At 47.3% G+C, this 22,439-nt stretch overlaps 1 protein-coding gene across 2 annotated transcripts in view; it reads right to left on the reverse strand.

The window, feature by feature from the left end:
- ZFP3 (ZFP3 zinc finger protein) overlaps nucleotides 1-20,815 on the reverse strand; it is a 100,409-nt gene extending 79,594 nt beyond the window's left edge. Inside the window, exons 1-2 of one of the 2 annotated variants that reach the window (XR_007720443.1) lie at nucleotides 20,720-20,815; nucleotides 1,716-7,885 (exon numbers count right to left, since the gene is read on the reverse strand). Coding sequence is in view for 1 of the 2 variants with exons in the window: in XM_050765339.1 (XP_050621296.1) it covers nucleotides 6,369-7,877 (1,509 nt within the window). In the remaining variant the exon portion in view is untranslated. Of the gene's footprint in view, nucleotides 1-1,715; nucleotides 7,886-20,689 lie in introns of those variants that run through there. The other variant, XM_050765339.1, reaches the window with a different exon arrangement.
- Between the last annotated feature and the right edge of the window lie 1,624 nt (nucleotides 20,816-22,439).

Here is a 22,439-nt window from a genome sequence, read left to right on the forward strand (position 1 = left end):
ATTTAAAAAACGAAAGCCTTGAAAGAGTTCCATCAGCCACAAAATTGGCATACCCATAAACCTTATATCAAATGAGCAAATTTGGCTGGGCACGGTTGCTCACGCCTGTAATCCTAGCATTTTGGGGGGCTGGGGCAGGCGGATTATTTGAACTCAGGAGTTCCAGACCAGCCTGGGAAACATGGCAAAACCTTGTCTCTAAAAAAAAAAAAAAAAAAAAAAAAAAAAAAATAGCCAGGCATGGTGGCACACACCTGTAATCCCAGCTACTTGGGGGGCTGACACAGAAGGATTGCTTGAACCTCGGAGGTTGAGGCTGCAGTGAGCCGAGATTGTGCCACTGCACTCTAGCCTGGGTGACAAAGTGAGACCCTGTTAAAAAAAAAAAAAAAAAAAAATAGAAGCAAATTTCTTTTTTCTGCTTCCAAGTATGAAACCATAATGGAGTAACGGACTGAATTTACCATCCCACATTTAAAAAGCCAGATAAAATATATGAAACAATAATTTTCAGAACTCGGCAACAGGCAATGTGAAAGAGCCCTGAGAGAAGGGATACAAATGGGAGGAGTCCTAGCATTGGCCCAGCTTTTTTTTTTTTTTTGAGACAGGGTCTCATGATGATAGTTCACTGCGACCTCGACCTCCTAGACTCCCAAGTAGCTGGGACCACAGGTGCACAGCACCACACCCGGCTGATATTTGTATTTTTCTGTAGGGACAGGGTTTTGCCATGTTGGCCAGGCTGGTCTGGAACTCCTGGGCTCAAGTGACCCTCCTGCCTTGGCCTGTTAAAGTGCTGGGATTACAGGCGTGAGCCACCGCGCCTGGCCCTTTTTTTTTCTTTTGAGACGGAGTCTCGCTCTGTTGCCCAGGCTGGAGTGCAATGGTGCGATCTTGGCTCACTGCGACATCTGCCTCCCGGGTTCAAGTGATTCTCCTGCCTCAGCCTCCCGAGTAGCTGGGATTACAGGTATACGCCACCACGCCCAGCTAATTTTTGTATTTTTAGTAGAGACGGGGTTTCACCATGTTGGCCAGGCTGGTCTTGAACGCCCGACCTCAGGTGATCCGCCCACCTCGGCCTCCCAAAGTGCTAGGATTACAGGTGTGAGCCACCGCGCCCGGCCCTCCATACCTATCTTCTTAGTCCCTCTGGCACTCTTAGACAACAGTGACTTCTTTCTAAAGCCAACCCTGCCTTTCGTGTTTTGAGTCTATGCTTCCCGACTGCAAATAAGTTTAACTGTAATAATTATATATTAAATAGTTATAATAGGCCTGGCTTGGTGTCCAGAAAAGCCTGGACCGCGAAAGGGATTCCGTAAATATCCGTGGGATGTGAAACGTCCTCACAAACTGCAAATCCCAGCAGGCGGAGAGACAGAAGTACAGGCCCATTCATTTGCCTCCAACTGCCACCCCGACCCCACCCCGCACACGCACGTAGGGGTCTCCGCGGACGCCCCAGAGCCCACGCACGCGGCCGTGAGCCCGCCCGGAGCGGGGGGAATCCCTCGGCCCTCAGCGGCCACCCCACTGCTCCTCGACAGAAAGGCCCGCCGGATGGCAGCTAATCCGCGCGCGGCGAGCCGCCCTCACCCCTCGAGCCCCGCCCCCGGCCGCCGAGGTCCCGCGCTAACGAGGGGTCCTCCCGGCGTCCTAGAGAGGCCCCGCGACAGACGCACTTCCGCTCGCGCCGCAGGGGCTCTTACCTCTCGGATGCCGGGCTGGCAGGCCTGCTAGCGCATTTGGGGACTTTTCGGAGGAGACGAGTACCAACAGAGTTGGGTCCATCAGAAGACACCTGCCTGTGAAGCGTATTATAAACAAGTAAAAACAATGGGTGTTATTGTCCGCGGTACTGCAGGAGAGTGGAGTGGCCGTCGATTCCCAGGATTAGGAGACAAGGACGTGGGAAAGACGCCTGGGGGATTGGAAAGGGGTCCGAGCTCGGGTCCCGGGGCTCCTGAAATGGACTTCCACTGTCCGGTCGGTCACTGCCCTCAAGCCACCTTCCTCCTTCCCTTCTGTGCATCGTGCTGGCTCAGCGCTTCGGGGAGAGGGACAGGTGGGCGCGACGCTGCATGGCCGCCCTGCGTTTGGGACCCTTTCCTGCTCCGCAGCGCTGACGCCGCTGGGCTGTTGAGGCGCCCAGCGCAGGTGTTGAGCGCTTGCCCGCCGCGCCCAGCGCAGGTGCTTCACGTCGCAGGCGGCCAGCGAGTGGATGACGACTGTGTCCACCTGCCCCGCTGAGGCTGCTCCCTTTCTCATGTGATCGCCAGAATCGTCCCCGCCCCTTCCCACTGGGCTTTTACTGAGGTCCAGCTGACTTCCATTTGCAGGGGTTCACCCAGACAAGTCTTTTTGACATAGCTTTATTCCCAAAGCTGAGAGGTGCGGTGAAGAGGAAATTATTGCGGAAGTGACTCGGTCTTTTTTTTTTTTTTTTTTTTTTTTTAAGGTAAAATGTTTGATTTGGGGAACAGTGGTTAGAGGATGAATTTCAGGAAGTCCATGAATTCTCTGAAACTGCATGTACATTTTTCCGGGCAGAGCTTTCCTGGTTCTCAAAGAAGATTCATGACTTAACAGCATTAAGAACCTGGCATCCGCCAGGAGTCACAACACTTGTAAAAATTGAATGGTAAACAAGCAGCAGCACCCGCCGCCACCGTGAAATTTCAGTAATAAGGTGATTTTTTGTTAAAGGCCATACAAATGGTCCGGAATATCTTAAGTTGCTAATCATGAAGAAAAACGTGTATACCAACACACACACAATAGATAACACTTGTCCTGTTATTTAAGATGAAGGATCTCACCAAGCAAAGCAGAAGATCAAGGACACAGAATGTGCACTGTATGCAAAACCAGAAGCTAACAAGCATGTTGGGGTACTTGGGTAAGGTGAAACTTACAAGGTGGGGACAAAACTGGTAACCAAAGTCCTATTAAAAACTATAGTGAAACATAATGCAATTTGGAATAATAAACATGACAAAGGCATTATCTCAATAAAATAGTAAAGAAATTTTATTCACCTAAGGTGTTAGTATACCATTAAAATTAGGGAAGGAAGAAAATGTACATGGGCATAGCTTCAAAAATTCTGAAGTGTATTTCTGGGTATTTAGGTAGGACTTTAAGATTGAGGCCTGTGCGGTTTTTTAATGGGTCTAAAATTAAGACAATTCATGTCCTTTCCTTCATAGTATTTGCACAAATCATCATTACCAGTCATGACTGTGGTCAGATGCTGACTCCCAAGTAAGTCGAAGAGGGAGGCAAACAGAAGGGAAAGAAAAATCTTCCTGAGATATCTGGGTAAGACGTGGAAGAGGACAGGGAATTGAGGTTAAGGATTTGCGTATAGTGTACCTAACAAGATGCAAGTAATTTCATTCACCAGCAATCTTTGGCGGGGTGGGGGCAGGCGGGTAGGGAATATATATCTATATATGGTAGATTTTTCTGGGAATGAGACGTGAGACTTCCCCCTTAAGAACATGCTCAGGTACAACAGGTCACTAAATTGCCTCCTAATGTTCCATTGAATTAATGGTGAACTAGAGGACGTTTTGCTGAGCAGTGATGGGATTGAGCTAGGGCCAGGGGAAGTGAGGGGATGGACTGGATATCTAGTAGGCAAAAAGAAGTTGAGGTGACTGAGCCTTGAGAGGGAAGGACAAAGAGAAAAACCTGCACTGGTGGTTCGGCCAATAAGGTACTTCTGAGAACAAAACGTCTCATAGGATGCACAGTGTGAGCTCTTCTCCTTTGCTTACACACTATTTTCAGTGAAGTCCAGATTGCTCAGGGGTGTTTGTGTGAATAGATTGTTTAGGAGAAGCCTGAAGGGGTGCCGAATTCTCTGTCAGGGCTGACAAGAGGTAAATGTGGCAATGAAACATGCCAACGGAATCAGGCATGGAAGGGATCGTGAGATCCAGGTTTCCTGTGGGAAAGAGATGGTCTGGGCACAATTCAGTCTGCGCTCCAGCAATGAGAACAGGAGGAAGAGGGCGCACTTCACTTGTCATCAACCAAAGGGAAGAAGTAAATCAAACAGCTTCCCTTACCAAGAGTGTGACTGTTCCAGGCTGAGGTATCTGGAAGGACGTGAAAACTCTGCAGTCATCTATTTGTACAACCCTTTTCTCAAGCCAAGTAGATAAACCTGGGAAGACACCTATATTGGAGTACAGAATAAACCCATTTGGTGAATTATTTTGGCTGTGATCAGTTCTGTTACCAAGGACATGATTTAAATTCATTATATTCAAATCTACGTAGAAATCAGTAATAGAAAATGTGCAAAGGAGTTCAGATGAGGCGGGAGTGAATGTGCCCGTCTGCAGCACAGCACAGTGGTTAAGACCATCAACCAGGTTTGGAGTCTTGGCTCTCGCTCTTCCTAGCTGTGTAATCATGGGTCAGTTACTTAACACTGCCCCTTCTGCCCCCTCCTTATCTTTTAAATTGGGGTAAGAATACCCACATCATTGATGGTTGCACCACTATATAAATTAAAAATCATTCAACTGAACACTTAAAACAGGTGCATTTTATAGTATGTAAATTATACCTTCATAAAGCTTTAAAAAAATGAGTACCCATATCATAGAAATGATGTGAAAATTAAAATGTAAACTGGCACTGTGCCTGTCAGGTAGTAAACACTCAATAAAAGTGACTAATACTAGTGTAACAAAGACGAGGTTAAAGAACAATAAAGATATTTAAAGTTAAATTTTTAAAGAATTAAGGAATTACTGGGCTGGTTGAAACTTTAGCAATCATTTAGTTCAACTCTTCCATTTTACAGATGAGAAAATTGGAGACCAGCAGGTGAAGTGCCTTATTCAAGGTCTAGCACTAAGACCAGACCCCAGGCCTGCTGGACCCCCATTAGTGCAATTCCCACTAACAGCCACTGCCTCAGAAACATGGACACATAAAAAATGGAGGCTGTGTTTCCTTAAAGAAGAAATAAATATAGAACACAAAAAACATGCAGCGATGGTGAAGAAACAATTTCAAGTCTGGGCATGGTAGCTCACACCTGTAATCTCAATACTTTGGGAAGCGGAGGCAAAAAGGTCACTGGAGCCCAGGCGTTCAAGACCAGCCTGGGCAACACAGCAAGACCTTATCTCTGTTTTTTAAAAGTTATTCAAGAAAAAAGAATTTCAAGGCCAAGGGGGAAAACCAAGAAGAGGCTGCCACATCCTGACTTAGCCAGGGCCTCCAGTGGGGTCCAGGTAATGAGAACTGAAGTGCTTTGGCAAGGCCAGACCCTGGTTTGTCATCAGGTGCACTGGCTCGCCACTGTAGCCAGGTGCCTGGAGGAGGCGAAGCCACAGTCCTCTCTACTACTTCCCGTCACAGTATCTGTCAGCAGTGGCAGGAGATGGGGCCAAAAATGTATGCAGCAGAATTCTTAGGAGCAGTCAGTCTGAGCACCCCTGAAGCATGGACAGCTCTTGAATAGCTGCTTCTGCCCGTGCCAAGTAGTGTGACCTCAATTGTTTATCCCCTGTTGTTGCCTAATCAGCCCCTCTGGATGCTAAGGCCTTCACTTATAACCCTGTTGTAAATTGCCTGGCAGTTCCTCCATCATGGCAGCCTCTTCAGATGAATAAGGAAGCCTAACAGATGTGAAATGACCCTGCTTCTTCATTAATGCTGCCATCTTCTAAAGTAACTTGATAGCAGGGCTGGAAAACTTTGAAGCTAATAAAAACTTACTAAATTATTCCAGTGCTAAACAGTGGACAGGGGAAATGAGGTGTGTCTTCTAAGTTATGACTTTCTAATATTTCAGGGGGTAACATTCAGTGAGTCATCTCTGTCATTCTTAGGAGGTGGTGGAATCCTGTTCCCACAATTTTGCTGAAGAGTAATTTAGGAAAGATGGCTGGTACAGACCCTTAATGTTTGTTATGTGATCCACTGGGGGAGGAGAAGGGAAAGGAAGAAGGACAGAGGGGAAATTAAGGCCTGAAATAGCTTTTCCGATTTAACTCAGTACATTGAAACCTCTCTGAATAATTCATAAAAGTGCCTCATTAGTACCTGCAGTCCTAGCTACTTGGAAGGCTGAGGCAGGAGGACTGCGCGAGCCCACCAGTTCAAGGAAGCAGTCAGTTATGACTGTGCCACTGCATCCCATCCTGGGCAACAGAGCAACACCCCACCACTTAAAAAAAAAAAAAAAGTGCCTCATCTTCAACCCACTGTTTAAGATCAGTGGGAGGACAGAGATTCTGTCCATTCATTTGATTTGAATACTTGGGACACATAGTATAAACAAATGAATATGTTGGACTTTAGCTTTTCCCCTAAAAACTTTCCTATTTTGCAGATTACTCCATACAGTGAACACTTTGATGTCGGAGGAGGTGAGAGCTCCGACTAAAAGTCTTTTGACATTCTTGGCACTCATAAGGCTTCTCTCCAGTGTGAATTCTCTGATGTATGATAAGTTGGGAATGCTGGCTAAATGTTTTCTCACACTCACTACATTCATAAGGTTTCTCTCCAATATGAATTTTCTGGTGGAGAAGCAGCTCAGAATTATCCCAAAAGGTTCTTGCACACTCATTACACTGATGGGGTTTCTCTCCAGTATGAATTCTCTGGTGGACAATCAGGTGAGAGGTCCGCCTGAAAGCCTTTCCACACTCAAAGCATTCATAGGGTTTCTCTCCAGTGTGAATTCTCTCATGTCTAAGAAGTTCTGAGTTTCCCCTGAAGGCCTTCCCACATTCCTTACATACATAGGGTTTCTCACCAGTATGAATTCTAATATGTCTAATAATCTCTGAGTTCTGGCCGAAAGTTTTCCCACATTCATTACATTCATAGGGTTTGTCCCCTGTATGAATTCTCTGATGCCGGATAAGCTCCGAACTCTGACCAAAGCCCTTCCCACATTCATTACACAGATACGGTTTTTCTCCAGTATGAATTTTCTGGTGTCTGATAAGGCCTGAGCTATGCTTGAAGGCTTTGCCACACTCGTTGCATTCATGGTATCTTTCTTCAGTATGAATTCTCTGATGCTGAATAAGCTGTGAACTAACCCTAAAGGTCTTCCCACATTCATTACATTCATATGGTTTCTCTCCAGTATGGATTCTCTGGTGTAGAATAAGGGCTGAATTTTGACTGAAGGCTTTACCACATTCTTCACATTTATAGGGCCTCTCTCCAGTATGAATTCTATGATGGTGGATAAGATGTGAACTCTGAATGAAGGCCTTTCCACATTCATTACAAGCAAAGGGTTTTTCTCCAGCATGAATTCTCAGGTGCCGTCGAAGGCTTGAATTAGTTCCGAATGTCTTTCCACATTCTTGGCATTCAAAGGGTTTTTCTCCACTGTGAACTCTCATATGCTGGATGAGATGTGAGTTCTGATTAAAGGCTTTCCCACACTCTTTACACGCGTGAGGCTTTTCTCCCACAGAACTTCTCTGTGTTTTGTGAGATTCTAAAATCTCTATGAAGTTTTGGCCAGAGGTAGCAAATGTGCTTACTCCCTCTGTTGTAGTATGATGTGTAACCAGATTTGCGCTGGGACTGCAGCCTCTCTCACTCTCATTCTTCTCCTGGTCTTTCTCACTTGAGGGTGATTTCTTAAAGATCATCAACCCTGATGGAAAGTCTCTCTCCTGAGGAGACATCTGCTCTATAACCTCTTCCATGGACTCCTCTCTCGAATGTCCCTCCAACCTGTCTTCTTCACATCCTGCTCCAAACTCATCACCTTGGTAAACCACTTTTGGAAATTTTTCTAATATTGACCCATGTGGCTCAGATTCTTCAGAAATTTCTTCCTTGGGAATCACCTCCTTGTTCTCAGTCCCCATCTCACAATCTGAAACGAGAAAGGGTAAGTATGTGAAGGGACTGTATCATAGTTAAATGAAGCTAACACTGTAGGAGAACAGAGCTTTGATGTAGTTCTCATAGCACTCAAAAACACTCTTGGTAAGGGGAAGAGGGCAGCTGAGGCAGGGGATTGCTTGAGCCTGGGGAGGTCAAGGCTGCAGTGAGCTGAAACACACCACTGCACTTCAGCCTGAGTGACAAAGCAAGACCCTGTCTCAGAACAACAAAACAGTCTTGGTATCTGGTGACATGACAGCATGCTGCCAAAAAGAAGGTAAAGATTTAGGATTATGGTGGACATGCTAAACAGGGGATGCTGACTAACAGGAGTGAGAAGAGATTTCAAGAGAGAAGTAGGAGATGGATGGTAAGGAGATGCTGATTTAAAAAAAGTTCCATAACATTAATGGTGAGTTGGGATAGAACTTGAAGGTGATAAAGAAAACATCTAGGGAAAATGGTGGCCATATTAATAGATAGGTATATGATAAATGTTGAAAGAAGGGACAGAAATGACATGGTGGTTCACACCTGTAATCCCAGCACTTTGGGAGGTCGAGGTGGGTAGATCACTTGAGCTCAGGAGTTCAAGACCAACCTGGGCAACATGGTGAAACCCTGTCTACTAAAAATACAAAAATTAGCTGGGCATAGTGGCGGGCACCTGTATTCCCAGCTTCTTGGGGGGCTGAGGCAGGACAATCACTTGAACCAGGGAGGCAGAGGTTGCAGTCAGTTGAGACTGCACCACTGCACTCCAGCCTGGGTGACACAGTGAGACCCTGTCTCAAAAAAAAAAAAAAAAAAAAAAAAGGACAAGTTAATAGAAATAACTTTTGGGTGTATAGGGGAAGTAACGGCAAAATGAGTAACAAGAGGACTATTCTTAGTCCTGTTCTCTGGTACTCATCAGCTGTGTAGAGCAGCAGAGGGGACGTACAGGGCTTACCCTTTCAAAAGGTGAACGTGTCTTAACTGAAACTAGCACAGAAGCACCACCTTTTGACTCCCTGATGTTCGGAGCCACTGGCTTTAATCTTCTCCAGATGGCTAGTGAATTGTGTCAATACCATTTACTGAATAATTCTCTCCCCTACTGATTTAAAATGCCACCTACGCCATAATCTAAATATCCATCTATATTTAGGCCAACTTCCGGATACTATTCCGTTCCACTGATCTGTGTCTTCTCTAATATCAAACAGTTCAACCTGTTAGCTTTATTAACATTTTTAACATATGCTAGAGAAAGTTCTCTCTGTTTTCCTTTTCAGACCTTTCCCGTCTATTCTCATATCTTCCCAAGTAAACTTTAGTATAAATTTGTAGTCCAAACTTATTCTGACGTTGTTTTTATGTTCATCATGTCTCTGTACCTCTTTTCCTTTAGTGAGTTTTTCTTACATTTTGTAACTAGCTATTACTTTTATATATACTAATGCTGTTGATAATTACATATTAATTTTGTAATCAGCTCTCTTATAGTATTTTCTTAATACCTTCATAAATCTTAAAGAGTACATTTTTGGGCCGGGCGCGGTGGCTCACGCCTGTAATCCCAGCACTTTGGGAGGCCAAGGCGGGCAGATCACAAGGTCAGGAGATCGAAACCATCCTGGCTAACATGGTGAAACCCCGTCTCTACTAAAAATACAAAAAAATTAGCCGGGCATGGTGGCGGGCTACTTGGGAGGCTGAGGCAGGAGAATGGTGTGAACCCGGGAGGCGGAGCTTGCAGCGAGCTGAGATGGCGCCACTGCACTCCAGCCTGGGCAACAGAGCGAGACTCCGTCTCAAAAAAAAAATTGGCCAGGGGCAGAGGCATGTGTCTGTAGTCTCAGCTACTGGGGAGGCTGAGGTAGGAGGGTCACTTGAGCCCAGGAGGTCAAGGCCGCAATGAGCCGTGATTGTGCCACTGCACTCCAGCCTGGGCAACAGAACAAGACACCTTGTTTCTTGGGTGGCGGTGGGGGGTGGGGGGAGTACATTTTTTAAACTTTTAGAAAGATTTTTAGTTGTGGCAAAAATGTTTAGTTGCCTACCCCAATATCTCTTATTCCCCATTGCCTGACAATAGAATAATAAATTTATGTAGTGTGGCAATTAGCCTAGCTTAAAAAAACCACATTCCCCAGCTTTTTAATTTTTGCAGTTGGGATTGGCCGCATGATCATATTCTACCCAATAAGACAGTGAGATGCAAATGAAAACACATGGGACTACTAGGAAATCTGAAGGATGAGGGGATACATTTATTCCATCTTGTCTTCCATGCTGTTCCCAGAGCATGATGTGATAGCTGGACACCATCCTAGACCATGAGTATACTGGTATACCCTAGGACTGGGGATCATAGCTGGAAGGAACCTGGGTCCCTGATGACTCCATGGCACTGCCATACCATTCCTGGAATGCCAGCCTCTGGACTTCATTTATCCAAGAGAGAAATAAGCTTTTGCCTTGCTTAAGATATTGGGGGGGGGTTTGTTATTATACGAGGCCAAACCGATTCCTAATAAAATTGTCCTGGGGATTTAGCTGTCCCCACCACAGAGAAGGGGTCCAAATGTCAGGAGAATAAGCTTGACCTTTGTTCAGATGGTAAACAACCTGGAACTAATATTCAAGTGGCCTTTGCTTAGGGCAGTATATTTGTGCATTACAGCAAATCTGAGGAATACAATCCTCCCGTCAGTGAGAGTGTTCATTGTGGAAGGTGATTCTCAAGGGGGTGTGGGCATGTATGGAACTTCATCCTTCAGACAATGCACAACTATGGGATGGTTTTTCTAAACCAAGGAGTTACGCCGGGCGCAGTGGCTCACGCCTGTAATCCCAGCACTTTGGGAGGCCGAGATGGGTGGATCACGAGGTCAGGAGATCGAGATCATCCTGGTGAACATGGTAAAACCCTGTCTCTACTGAAAATACAAAAAAAAATTAGCCAGGCATGGTGGCGGGCGCCTGTAGTCCCAGCTTCTAGGGAGACTGAGGCAGGAGAATGGCGTAAACCCGGGAGGTGGCAGAGCGTGCAGTGAGCAGAGATCGCGCCACTGCACTCCAGCCTGGGCAACAGAGCGAGACTCCATCTCAAAAAAAAAAAAAAAATCAGCCGGGTGCGGTAGCTCAAGCCTGTAATCCCAGCACTTTGGGAGGCCGAGATGGGCGGATCACGAGGTCAGGAGATCGAGACCAACCTGGCTAACACGATGAAACCCTGTCTCTATTAAAAATACAAAGAATTAGCCAGGCATGGTGGCGGGCGCCTGTAGTCCCAGCTACTCAGGAGGCTGAGGCAGGAGAATGGCATGAACCCGGGAGGCGGAGCTTGCAGTGAGCTGAGATCCGGCCACTGCACTCCAGCCTGGGCGACAGAGAGAGACTCCGTCTCAAAAAAAAGAAAAAAAAAAAGAAAAATCAAATGCAGTTGAGATTCACTAGCATAAGAATCAGAAAATGTCTACTGAGCCTGGGCGTGGTGGCTCACGCCTATAATCCAAGCACGCTGGGAGGCCAAGGAGGGTGGTCACGAGGTCAGGAGATCCAGACCATCCTGACTAACACGGTGAAACCCCACCTCTACTAAAAATACAAAAAAGTTAGCCGGGCATGGTGGCGGGCACCTGTAGTCCCAGCTACTCGGGAGGCTGAGGCAGGAGAATGGCGTGAACCCGGGAGGCGGAGCTTGCAGTGAGCCAAGATCACGCTGCTGCACTCCAGCCCGGGTGACAGAGCGAGACTCCGTCTCGAAAAGAAAAAAAAAGAAAATGTCTACTGAGACAATAGATAGTCATATATGAACTGTGAGCACAGATTCAGGGGAATGACAGAAGCAAAAAATCAGCTGGTAGTGGACTGAATAATGAATTTGCTGCTGCTTTAAAAAAAAAAAAAAAAAAAAAAAAAAAAAAAAAAAAAAAAAAGTGGATGAAAGGAGAAGACCAAGATAGTGCTATAGAGAATGGCTTTTCTCTGATGAGATAGGGACGTGTTTACATTAGAAGGAATAGTTCCAGCAGAAAGACAGGGGTCAAGAGTGAAGAAAGGAGATCACTGAAGAAAAAAGACCCTGAGCAGCAGAGGAGGCTGCAGTCATGTGGTAAGGGAAGGGGAAAAGTGGAAATTTGGGGGTGACTTTGGACTCCCCTTCTCTCTGCCCAGCCTCCCGTTATCCACAGGATGTTGCTTACTAACACCATCTGGCTCGGACACCTCCAGTCACTCATCAGGGAAGCCCTGGCAATGTCCCCCTCCCCAGACACCTGGAAGGAACCTGATCTCCTACTGGAATCCTGAAGTCTTAGAAGCTCTTTGTGCTACACCCGAAAATGAGATGGAACTTTCTTCAATTTTCCCCATCGCAGCATCTTCTCTCATTTTCCCATGAAGTAAGAGAGGCCACCTAAAAACTGTACTTCTCCTTTTTGGTGGACTCTTTGCAAATGATAGGTAATGTGTATCTATACCATTGTAAGAATCCACTGTTGAGAATTTAGCTGTCTTCTTCCTCCATGGTACCATCTGAGTTGGGAAGTACTGTCTTAAATATATTCTCTGTCATCCCTACCCAAGAGCAAGTTCCACAAGCTGCCATTTCAGTCTCCATCTGCTTCCAAGCCCCTCTCTGGTCTTTCCTTTTCATTCTCATGCCTCCTATAGTTGCTTCTTTTCCATCATCTAGTTCTTTACAAAATCAGCATTCATAGAGCCGACATGTGTACCACAATAAATGGCAAATCACTGTTTCTTAGTAAAAACAAGATACAACAGAAGTTAGGTATATATTTATCCCCAATCAAGTAACCAGGACTTAGTTTAAAACTCAAATTCAGGGCCGGGCGCGGTGGCTCACATCTATAATCCCAGCACTTTGGGAGGCAGAGGCGGGTGGATCACGAGGTCAGGAGATCGAGACCATCCTGCCTAACACGGTGAAACTCCATCTCTACTAAAAATACAAAAAATTAGCCGGGCATGGTGGCGGGCACCTGTAGTCCCAGCTACTCAGGAGGCTGAGGCAGGAGAATGGTGTGAACCTGGGAGGTGGAGCTTGCAGTGAGCCGAGATTGTGCCACTATACTCCAGACTGGGCGACACAGCGAGCCTCCATCTCAAAAAAACTAAACTAAACTAAACTAAACTAAACAAAAAAAACCCTGCAATTCAGAAAGTCTCCCCTGGCCAGGCACGGTGGCTCATGCCTGTAATCCCAGCACTTTGGGAGGCTAAGGCAGGCAGATCACCTGAGGTCAAGAGTTCGAGACCAGTCTGGCCAACATGGTGAAACCCTGACTCTACTAAAACTACACACAAAAAAATTAGCCGGGCGTGGTGGTGTGCATCTGTAGTCCCAGCTACTGGGGAGGGTGAGGCAGGAGCATCACTTGAGCCCAGGAGGCACAGGTTGTAGTGAGCCAAGATCACTCCACTGTACTCCAGCCTGGGCAACAGAGCAAGACTCCATCTCAAAAAAACACAGAAAGCCTTCCCCAACTAAATCTTACCCGCTCTGATCATTATTTTACTTTGCATTCTGCCAGCAACACAATATCAATGTCATTTTTTTTTTTTTTTTTTGAGACGGAGTCTCACTCTGTCGCCCAGGCTGGAGTGCAGTGGCACAATCTCAGCTTACTACAAGCTCCGCCTCCCGGGTTCACGCCATTCTCCTGCTTCAGCCTCCCAAGCAGCTGGGACTACAGGCGCCCATCACCTCGCCCGGCTAGTTTTATGTATTTTTTAGTAGAGATGGGGGTTTCACTGTGTTAGCCAGGATGGTCCTGATCTCCTGACCTCGTGATCCGCCCGTCTCTGGCCTCCCAAAGTGCTGGGATTACAGGCTTGAGCCACCGCACCCGGCCTTCAATGTCATTTATTAAATACTGCTTTAAGCGTATTTTATCAAATACAAATCAATCAAAGCCAATCTCCATTTGGTTGATTTTTCCAGAGGCACAGCCATACATTAGGCCTCAGACTCATATGGAAACACCACTTCTCATAGCCTAAATTCAAGTTCCCAAATACAATTTTCTATCTTTCCGTTTCTCACTTCCTCACTTTTCTCAATCTGAAATTAAATGTTTCTGAAGAGAGATAAGACGGAGGTGCTACTGGAGGAGTGCAGGTTGACCACTGGTCCTCAGTTTGGGGATGACAGGCAGACCTCTACTGGGGCTCCATAGCTCAGAATAGGATCCTCAACTTGGCAGACCTAAATTTGTCTTTTCAATGCGCCCAAGGAAAGCAAGCTCAAAAAGCCTCATTCATAAAGTACTGATGTAGAAACCAGATATCTATTAATTAACAAGAAGAAATAAAATTTCTAAAGGACCATATTACCTAGATGAAAATCTACATGAACTGGGCATGGTAGCTCATGCCTGTAATCCCAGCACTTCAGGAGGCCGAGGCGGGCAGATCACTTGAGGTCAGGAGTTCAAGACCAGCCTGGCCAACATGGTGAAACCTCATCTCTACAAAAATACAAAAATTGGCTGGGCATGATGGTGAGCGCCTATAATCCCAGCTACTCGGGAGGGTGAGGCGGGAGAATCGCTTTAACCTGGGAGGTGGAGTATGCAGTGAGCTGAGATTGCGCCATTATACTCCAGCCTGGGCGACAGAGCCAGACTCCATCTGAAAAGAAAAAAGAAAGGAAAAGAAAAAGGAAAAAGGAAAGGAAAGGAAAGGAAAATCTACATGGAAATCCACATAAAACCCTGAAAATTGCTTAGCCGCCCTGAAATAATAGCAGTAAGATCTTGTTAGAAGATCTTAAACAATGGTTCTTGGTCTGGAACTAGGCTAGCTGCATAAGAATCCACTGAGAAATCTGTTAAAAATACTAATTTCCAGGTCCCGTCTCAGATGTCTCAGAATCAGAATCTCTAGTGGGGCCAAGAGATCTGTATTTTAAACAAGTGCCCTAGGTGATTCTGATGCCCAGCCAGGTTTGAAAACCACTGTTACAAAGTCTTTTTTTTTTTTTTTTTTTTTTGAGATGGAGTTTCGCTCTTGTTCCCCAGCTGGAGTGCAGTGGTGTGATCTCGGCTCACTGCAACCTCCACCTCCAGGGTTCAAGCAATTCTCCTGCTTCAGCCTCCCGAGTAGCTGGGATTACAGGCATGCACCATCACGCCCAGCTAATTTTGTATTTTTAGAAGAGATGGGGTTTCTCCATGTTGGTCAGGCTGGTCTGGAACTCCTGACCTCAGGTGATCCACCCACCTCAGCCTCCCAAAGTGCTGGGATTACAAGCGTGAGCCACTGCGCCTGCCCTACAAAGTCTTAATGACTGGAGTTATCCTACTCTTAATGTGGTGTATCCATCTCTCCCCAAAATCTGGCCTACAGGCAGATCAACACAGGGGCCAAGCAGCAGAATTATGGTGCATTGCCAGTTCCTGCTTGGACTTTTTTCCTCTTCTCAATCTAGGTTGCCCCTCCCCTCCCCTAAACCCGAGAGCAGACAGCACAGATATAATACAACTGACTGCTGACCTTTTCTGAATTAAAAACCACCTTTCCGTTATGCTTATCAAACTGACGCTAGTTACTGTAACTGGACCTGATTTTGCCCAAACTGCATAAATCTACATTTACAGTAATCTCTTATGATAGCAATATCACAACTTTTTGAACTTATCTGCCAAAAAGCCACACGGTGATCTGTAGTAAAACATTACAGCATAATCTGTCAGCTGACTGACAACCTGATTACATATTTTAAAAATTTTGTCCCCTTAAGGTCACCATGGTGCATCACTCTGTGGTGGAAAATCCTCTAGGTTGCCATACAGAGATAATTTGTTGCATTTCTTGGACCTTTTGTAATACAAGTCCCAATCTTCCCTCCCCCAAGAATTTTACTTTATTTTTTGAGATAGGGTCTCTTATTCTGTCACCCAGGCTGGAGTGCAGTGGTGCAATCACAGCTCACTGCAGCCTTGACCTCCCAGCCTCATTACCGTGCCCAGCTAATTTTTTTGTAATTTTTCTAGAGACAGGTTTCACCATGTTGGCCAGTCTGGTCTCAAACTCCTGGGCTTAAGTGATGTGCCCACCTTAGCCTCTCAAAGTGCCAGGATTATAGGCGTGCCCAGCACCTATAATTTAAAAAATTTTTTAAAAATATGTATTTACTGATATGTAATCCCAGTACTTTGGGAGGCTGAGGCGGGTGGATCACAAGGTCAGGAGATCAAGACCATCCTGGCTAACATGGTGAAACCCTGTCTCTACTAAAAACACAAAAAGTTAGCTGGGCACGGTGGCGGGCACCTGTAGTCCCAGCTACTCGGGAGGCTGAGGCAGGAGGATGGCATTAACCCTGGGGAGGCAGAGCTTGCAGTGAGCCGAGAACATGCCACCGCACTCCAGCCCAAGCGACAGAGTGAGACTCCGTCTCAAACAAACAAACAAACAAACAAAGAACAGAAACAGAAAAAGCATTTGGATTTCAACGTAGCATGCACAAGGGTGGGATAAATATGGAAGAGGGGAAGATGAGCAAGGCAGCACTGACATTTTGATGTGGAGGGTAATGATAAGCTCTCACTAAGTGCTAAGCAACATACAGACATTAACCCTCACCACCTCCTGATGAAACAAGCACACTGGAGAGCATCAGAGTGAATAGGGGCCAATCACCATGCTCTCCTGACTTCTTTCAGTGGCAGTTTTGGCAGTTTGAGAATCCAGGGAGGTGTGTGGTGGAAGACTGAGGAGGTGAGGCCTCGGGAGGTTAGTCAGGACAGAGCTGAGATGACTGAGTGAGACAGGCATGGAAATGAAGTGGGGCTCGGAGGAGTGGGGTGCTAACAGAAGGAGGTTACAGAGACGGTGAAGGATGTGATGAGCACCGTCTTTGTGCTCCAAGGGAAGGTAGCCAAGGGAAGGTATCTGGGAAGCTGGGATGAGGCTTTATTTGGAAAATTTTTAATACCTCAAAAATAATATCCTTTGAAACTCATTAAAATGTATGAGAAATGGAAATGTTTTGGATGTCAACTTGCAAGTGCATAAAGAGATACAAACCTTCCAAAATTATTTTACAGGGTATGTGAGCAAAAATATTTTACAGGGTATGTGAGCAAAAATATTTGCAGTGGCTTTGCTTTCTTTGCCAGAGATCTAACCTCATCCAAGAACTCCAGCAGCACACTCCAACTGAGTTAACCCAGTCAAATAAATGCCCTAATTCTTGCAAGGCACTGGTTCAGAAACAACAAGGATTCGGGAATTCCTGGTTCAGAAATGGACATCCACCTTCATCTGGGTCAATATTTTGAGGAAGTTTGCTGGGAGCTTCTGAGAATAGTTTCCTGCCATCCTGAGAGAACCATACGATAATACTTCCATATATTATTGCCTATACCTGCTGCTGCCATCTCACTACCAGTCTGTGGATGAGGGCAGCTAAAGCTAAGGAAAACAAGGGAGATACTGGCCAGGCGCGGTGGCTCACGCCTGTAATCCCAGCACTTTGGGAGGCCGAGACAGGCGGATCACGAGGTCAGGAGATCAAGACCACCCTGGCTAACACGGTGAAACCCCGTCTCCACTAAAAATACAAAAATTAGACAGGCGTGGTGGCGGACACCTGCAGTCCCAGCTACTCGGGAGGCTGAGGCAGGAGAATGGCGTGAACCTGGGAGGCGGAGCTTGCAATGAGCTGAGATCGCGCCACTGCACTCCAGCCTGGGCAACAAAGCGAGACTCCACCTCAATTAAAAAAAAAAAAAAAAGAAAAAGGAAGAAAGAAAAACAAGGGAGATGCTGCCAGGATTAAATCAATCCTGAAACCACTATACCTCTTTTTTTATTTTTTCTTTTGAGACAGAGCCTCGCTCTGTTTCCCACACTGGAGTGCAATGGCAATCTCGGCTCACTGCAACCTCTGCCTTTGAGGCTCAGGCCATTCTCCCGCCTCAGCCTCCCGAGTAGCTAGTATTACAGGCATCCGTCACCAGGCCTGGCTAATTTTGTATTTTTAGTAGAAACGGGGTTTCACCATATTGGCCAGGCTAGTCTCGAGCTCCTGACCTCAGGTGATCCACCCGCCTCAGCCTCCCAAAGTGCTGGAATTACAGGCATGAGCCAACATGCCCAGCCTATACCTCTTGCCTTCCAATTATGAGAGCCTATATACTTACATATTTTAAAGCCAGCTTGGCCGGGCGCGGTGGCTCAAGCCTGTAATCCCAGCACTTTGGGAGGCCGAGACGGGCGGATCACGAGGTCAGGAGATCGAGACCATCCTGGCTAACATGGTGAAACCCCGTCTCTACTAAAAAATACAAAAAAAACTAGCCGGGCGAGGTGGCGGGCGCCTGTAGTCCCAGCTACTCGGGAGGCTGAGGCAGGAGAATGGCGTAAACCCGGGAGGCGGAGCTTGCAGTGAGCTGAGATCCGGCCACTGCACTCCAGCCTGGGAGACAGAGCGAAACTCCGCCTCAAAAATAAATAAATAAATAAATAAATAAATAAATAAATAAAGCCAGCTTGAGTTGGGTTGTGTTACTTACAGACAAAAGCATCTTAACTGATGCAAATGATTTTCCTCAACCTCTGAAAGGCCAGATCCTACCAGATATTCCATATTTAGTACAAGGATCACCTCCTTCTCAAAGTCTTCGCTAACATCTGCAGGAAAGAGGTTCTCTCTTGGTCCTCTGAGCCAGCATTTCATTGGCCCTTTTCTCTCTTTCACTGTACTATAGTTATCATGTCGCTTCCTGTTTATTGCATCCCAAAGCCTACAGAATAAAAACTTCTTCTCATGGCTCACAATGTCCCCCCGAGAAAGCCCATTTCCCCTTCTCATCTACTGTCCCACACCCTCCATTAACTGCTGGAAGGTGCAGTCATGCTTAGTGTCCTGCAGTTTAAACATTTTCTTTTTTTTCGAGATGGAGTCTCTCTCTGTTGCCCAGGCTGGAGTGCAGTGGCACGACCTCGGCTCACTGCAACCTCAGCCTCCTGGGTTCACACCATTCTCCTGCCTCAGCCTCCATAGTAGTTGGGACTACAGGCCTGTGCCACCATGCCCGGCTAAATTTTCTTGCATTTTTAGTAGAGATGGGGTCTCACCATATTAGCCAGGATGGTCTCGATCTCCTGACCTCGTGATCTGCCCGCCTTGGCCTCCCAAAGTGCTGGGATTACAGGCGTGAGCCACCGTGCCCGGCCTAAACATTTTCTATTCTATTTAAAGCTTCTTTGCTTTTGAGAACAAGTTATTCCCACTTCCTGGAAATCTACTGCCTACTTTGTGCACTTCACAAGCATCTCCATCTCCAGGCCTCGGCTGAGGCATGGACAGACCCCCCTCCATTTTTTTTTTTTTTTTGAGACGGAGTATCACTTCTTCATCTAGACTGGAGTGTAGTAATGCGATCTTGGCTTACTGCAACCTCCGCCTCCCAGGTTCAAGTGATTCTCCTGCCTCAGTCTCCTACATAGCTGGGATTACAGGTGTGCGCCACCACGCTTGGCTAATTTTTGTATTTTTAGTACAGACAGGGTTTCACCATGTTGGCCAGGCTGGTCTCAAACTCCTGACCTCAGGTGAGCCGCCCACCTTGGCCTCCCAAAGTGCTGGGATTACAGGTATGAGCCATCACACCCGGCTGACCCCCTCCATTTTCTTCCCTGACCCCCATGCTCTAAGGCAGACAGCTACTCCTTCACCTTGTAGCAGCTACCCCACTGCATTATTAATTTTCATACCTATTTTCTTCTCTAGACCATAAGCAAGGATGCTGTTCCATTCATCCTGGTATTCTGGGTACCTAGCATATTTCAGATACCTGGTAAATGTTAAGTAAATTTGTGTAACTGTCTTATATATATATAATGAATCTGCAATACCTTCCTTTTTTCTGAGACAGGGTCTTGGCTCTATTGCCCAGACTCACTGCAGCTTCAACTTCCCGCGCTCAAGAAAATCCTCCCACGTCAGTCTCCCAAGTAGCTGGGACTACAAGCATGCGCCACCACACCCAACTACCCAACTAATTTCTTTATTTTTTGTATAGATGGTGTCTCACTATGTTGCCCAGGCTGGTCTTGAACTCCTGGGCTCAAGTGATCCTCCCGCCTAGGCCTCCCAAAATGCTGGGATTACCGGCATGAGCCACCGCACCCAGCCTCTGCAATGCTCTTGATGGCTAACTGGATATTTCATTCATCATTGTATCTAAAGAGCCTAGGATAATGTCTGACACATAACTGCTGTCAATAACTGTTTGTAAAAATAAGTTCCTTCTCCCAATCTGGGTGATATTTAATTTATGGCACTGTTATCCTCCTTTCCTCTCTTCTCCCTCTGGTACCCATAATAGGGCTCTATCTTTGCAGGTCAAACCTGTCTCCTTTTCACAACCACCCCTCATAATCCAGTTATCTTGTCTGGCAGCACAGGGCACAATCTGCCACTGGGGCCTTAAGTTTGTGACACTGCCCGCCATTTCGTCCTAGCGGTTTACTTGGGGGTGGAATGTGTGAGAAAACCACAGCTCCCAAGGGTCCCCACCTCGGGACGTAAGGGAGTGTCCTGCTTCTCCCGCCCCCAAGGCTGACAGGCACCAAACCAGAGCTGGGACGGTCCCTGGCGGTGTCCAGGCGCCACCCTGTCTGCGTGCAGGTGGAAATGAAGGCCTGGGGGCGGGGGCAATAGAGGGAGGCATAAACTTCAAGGTCACAAACCGAACCCCGGTCAGAACGGGCCTAAACGTAGGGTTTCCGCTCGGCTCTCCAGGGAGTTGGGAGCCCTGCCACCGCCTACCCCCACAGCCGCGACTGAATGAGGTCTCACCGCAGGCCGCTACCGCCCCGCGCTCGCTCACTCCGCTCAGTCTCCGCGCTGCTGGGCCGCTCGCACACAGCCCGCAGCTGTTGTCCCGGTGTCACTGGCGACGGGCATCGGCCACTTCCGGTACCCGGGCGGCACTCCAGCCAATCGGCGCGCGTCGCACTCCGCTGGAGGAACAGGTGGTCAGCGCACGAACGCCCCCTTGCCTTTTCCGGCTTTGCTTTTCGCCGGTTCTCGCCCTAGCCCTAGCTCCACGTCGCCGCCGCCTGCCAAGCCGGCTCCCTGGAACAGCAAAGTGCACCCGTCGACGCCCACTTCAGCCCCGGGATCAGTGACGAACTGAGTCCTCCGGTTTCCTAGAACGGCTCCGGGGATGAACTTCCGCTCCGCGATCTGCCGCTCTGCGCCCTGGTGTCGCTCCCCAAGCATTGCGCTGGGCTGAAGAACTCCGGAATCTGCTTTGCATTCCCGCGGGGACGGATTGCCGACCCTTTTAACTCTCCCACCCCGCATCGTTCTTATCCCGTCTTTCCCTTCCACAGACTCCGTGGGTCTGATAAACACAGGGTGCAGATCCTGGGAACAGGCTGCTCCTCGGCGGGAGCTAAGGGAGACCTGCTTTGAGTTCCGGGAGGGCTTGCAGGAGTGACGTTTGGGCTGAAATCTCAAGATTGAGTGGGAATTACCTAGGTTAAGAGTAAAGATCTAGGTTAAGCATCTGAGGCCGCGGAAACAGCCTTCTGCAGCTAGCCTTCCTGGGTTCTCTGAGCAAAGCTTGGCCCATTCTCACCTCAACCTTTCCTTGTTACTTCCTCTGTAGTTTTGCACAGCCAGTTTGTTTTTTTGTTTGTTTGTTTTATTTGTTTTTTTGAGATGGAGTTTCGCTTTTGTTGCCCAGGCTGGCGTGCGATGGCTCCATCTCGGCTCATCGCAACCTCCTCCTCCCAGATTCCAGCGATTCTCCTACTTCAGCCTCCCCGAGTAGCTGGGATTACAGGCATGTGCCACCACGCCCGGCTAATTTTGTGTTTTTAGTAGAGACGGGGTTTCTCCATTTTGTTCAGGCTAGTCTCGAACTCCCGACATCAGGTGATCCTGCCGCCTCGGCCTCCCAAAGTGCTGGGATTACAGACATGAGCCACCGCGCCCGGTCTCCAGCTTGTTTTTTTGTTTGTTTTTTGAGACGGAGTTTCGCTCTTGTCGCCCATGCTGGAGTGCAATGGCATGATCTCCGCTCACTGCAACCTCCACCTCCCGTGTTCAAGCGATTCTTCAGCCTCAGCCTCCAGAGTAGCTGGGATTACAGGTGCCAGCCACCACGCCCGGCTAATTTTTATATTTTTAATACAGATGGGGGTTTCACCATGTTGGTCAGGCGGGTCTCGAACTTCTGACCTTAGGTGATCCACCCACCTTGGCCTCCCAAAGTGCTGGGGTTACAGGCCTGAGCTACCGCACCTGGCCAGCCACCTTATTTTTAGGTGTCAGTTCCAAGATCATCACATTGAAGCCTTTCATTCTATGTAATGTTGCCTCAGAGTACACTATCCTTCCCAAATATCAGTTACAAAGAAGGACTATGATTAACCCTGTTTGGGTCTGGTGCTCAACCCTGGACCAGTCAAGAGGGAAAGGACCATGTATTAACCAAACCTGGTCACCTGCCTTCCCACAAGGATGAGGGCGGGCTTCTCTGTTTGCCTCACCATAATACTATGAAATA

The sequence above is a fragment of the Macaca thibetana genome, chromosome 16 (assembly GCF_024542745.1).
Source record: "Macaca thibetana thibetana isolate TM-01 chromosome 16, ASM2454274v1, whole genome shotgun sequence".
Taxonomy (NCBI): domain Eukaryota; kingdom Metazoa; phylum Chordata; class Mammalia; order Primates; family Cercopithecidae; genus Macaca; species Macaca thibetana.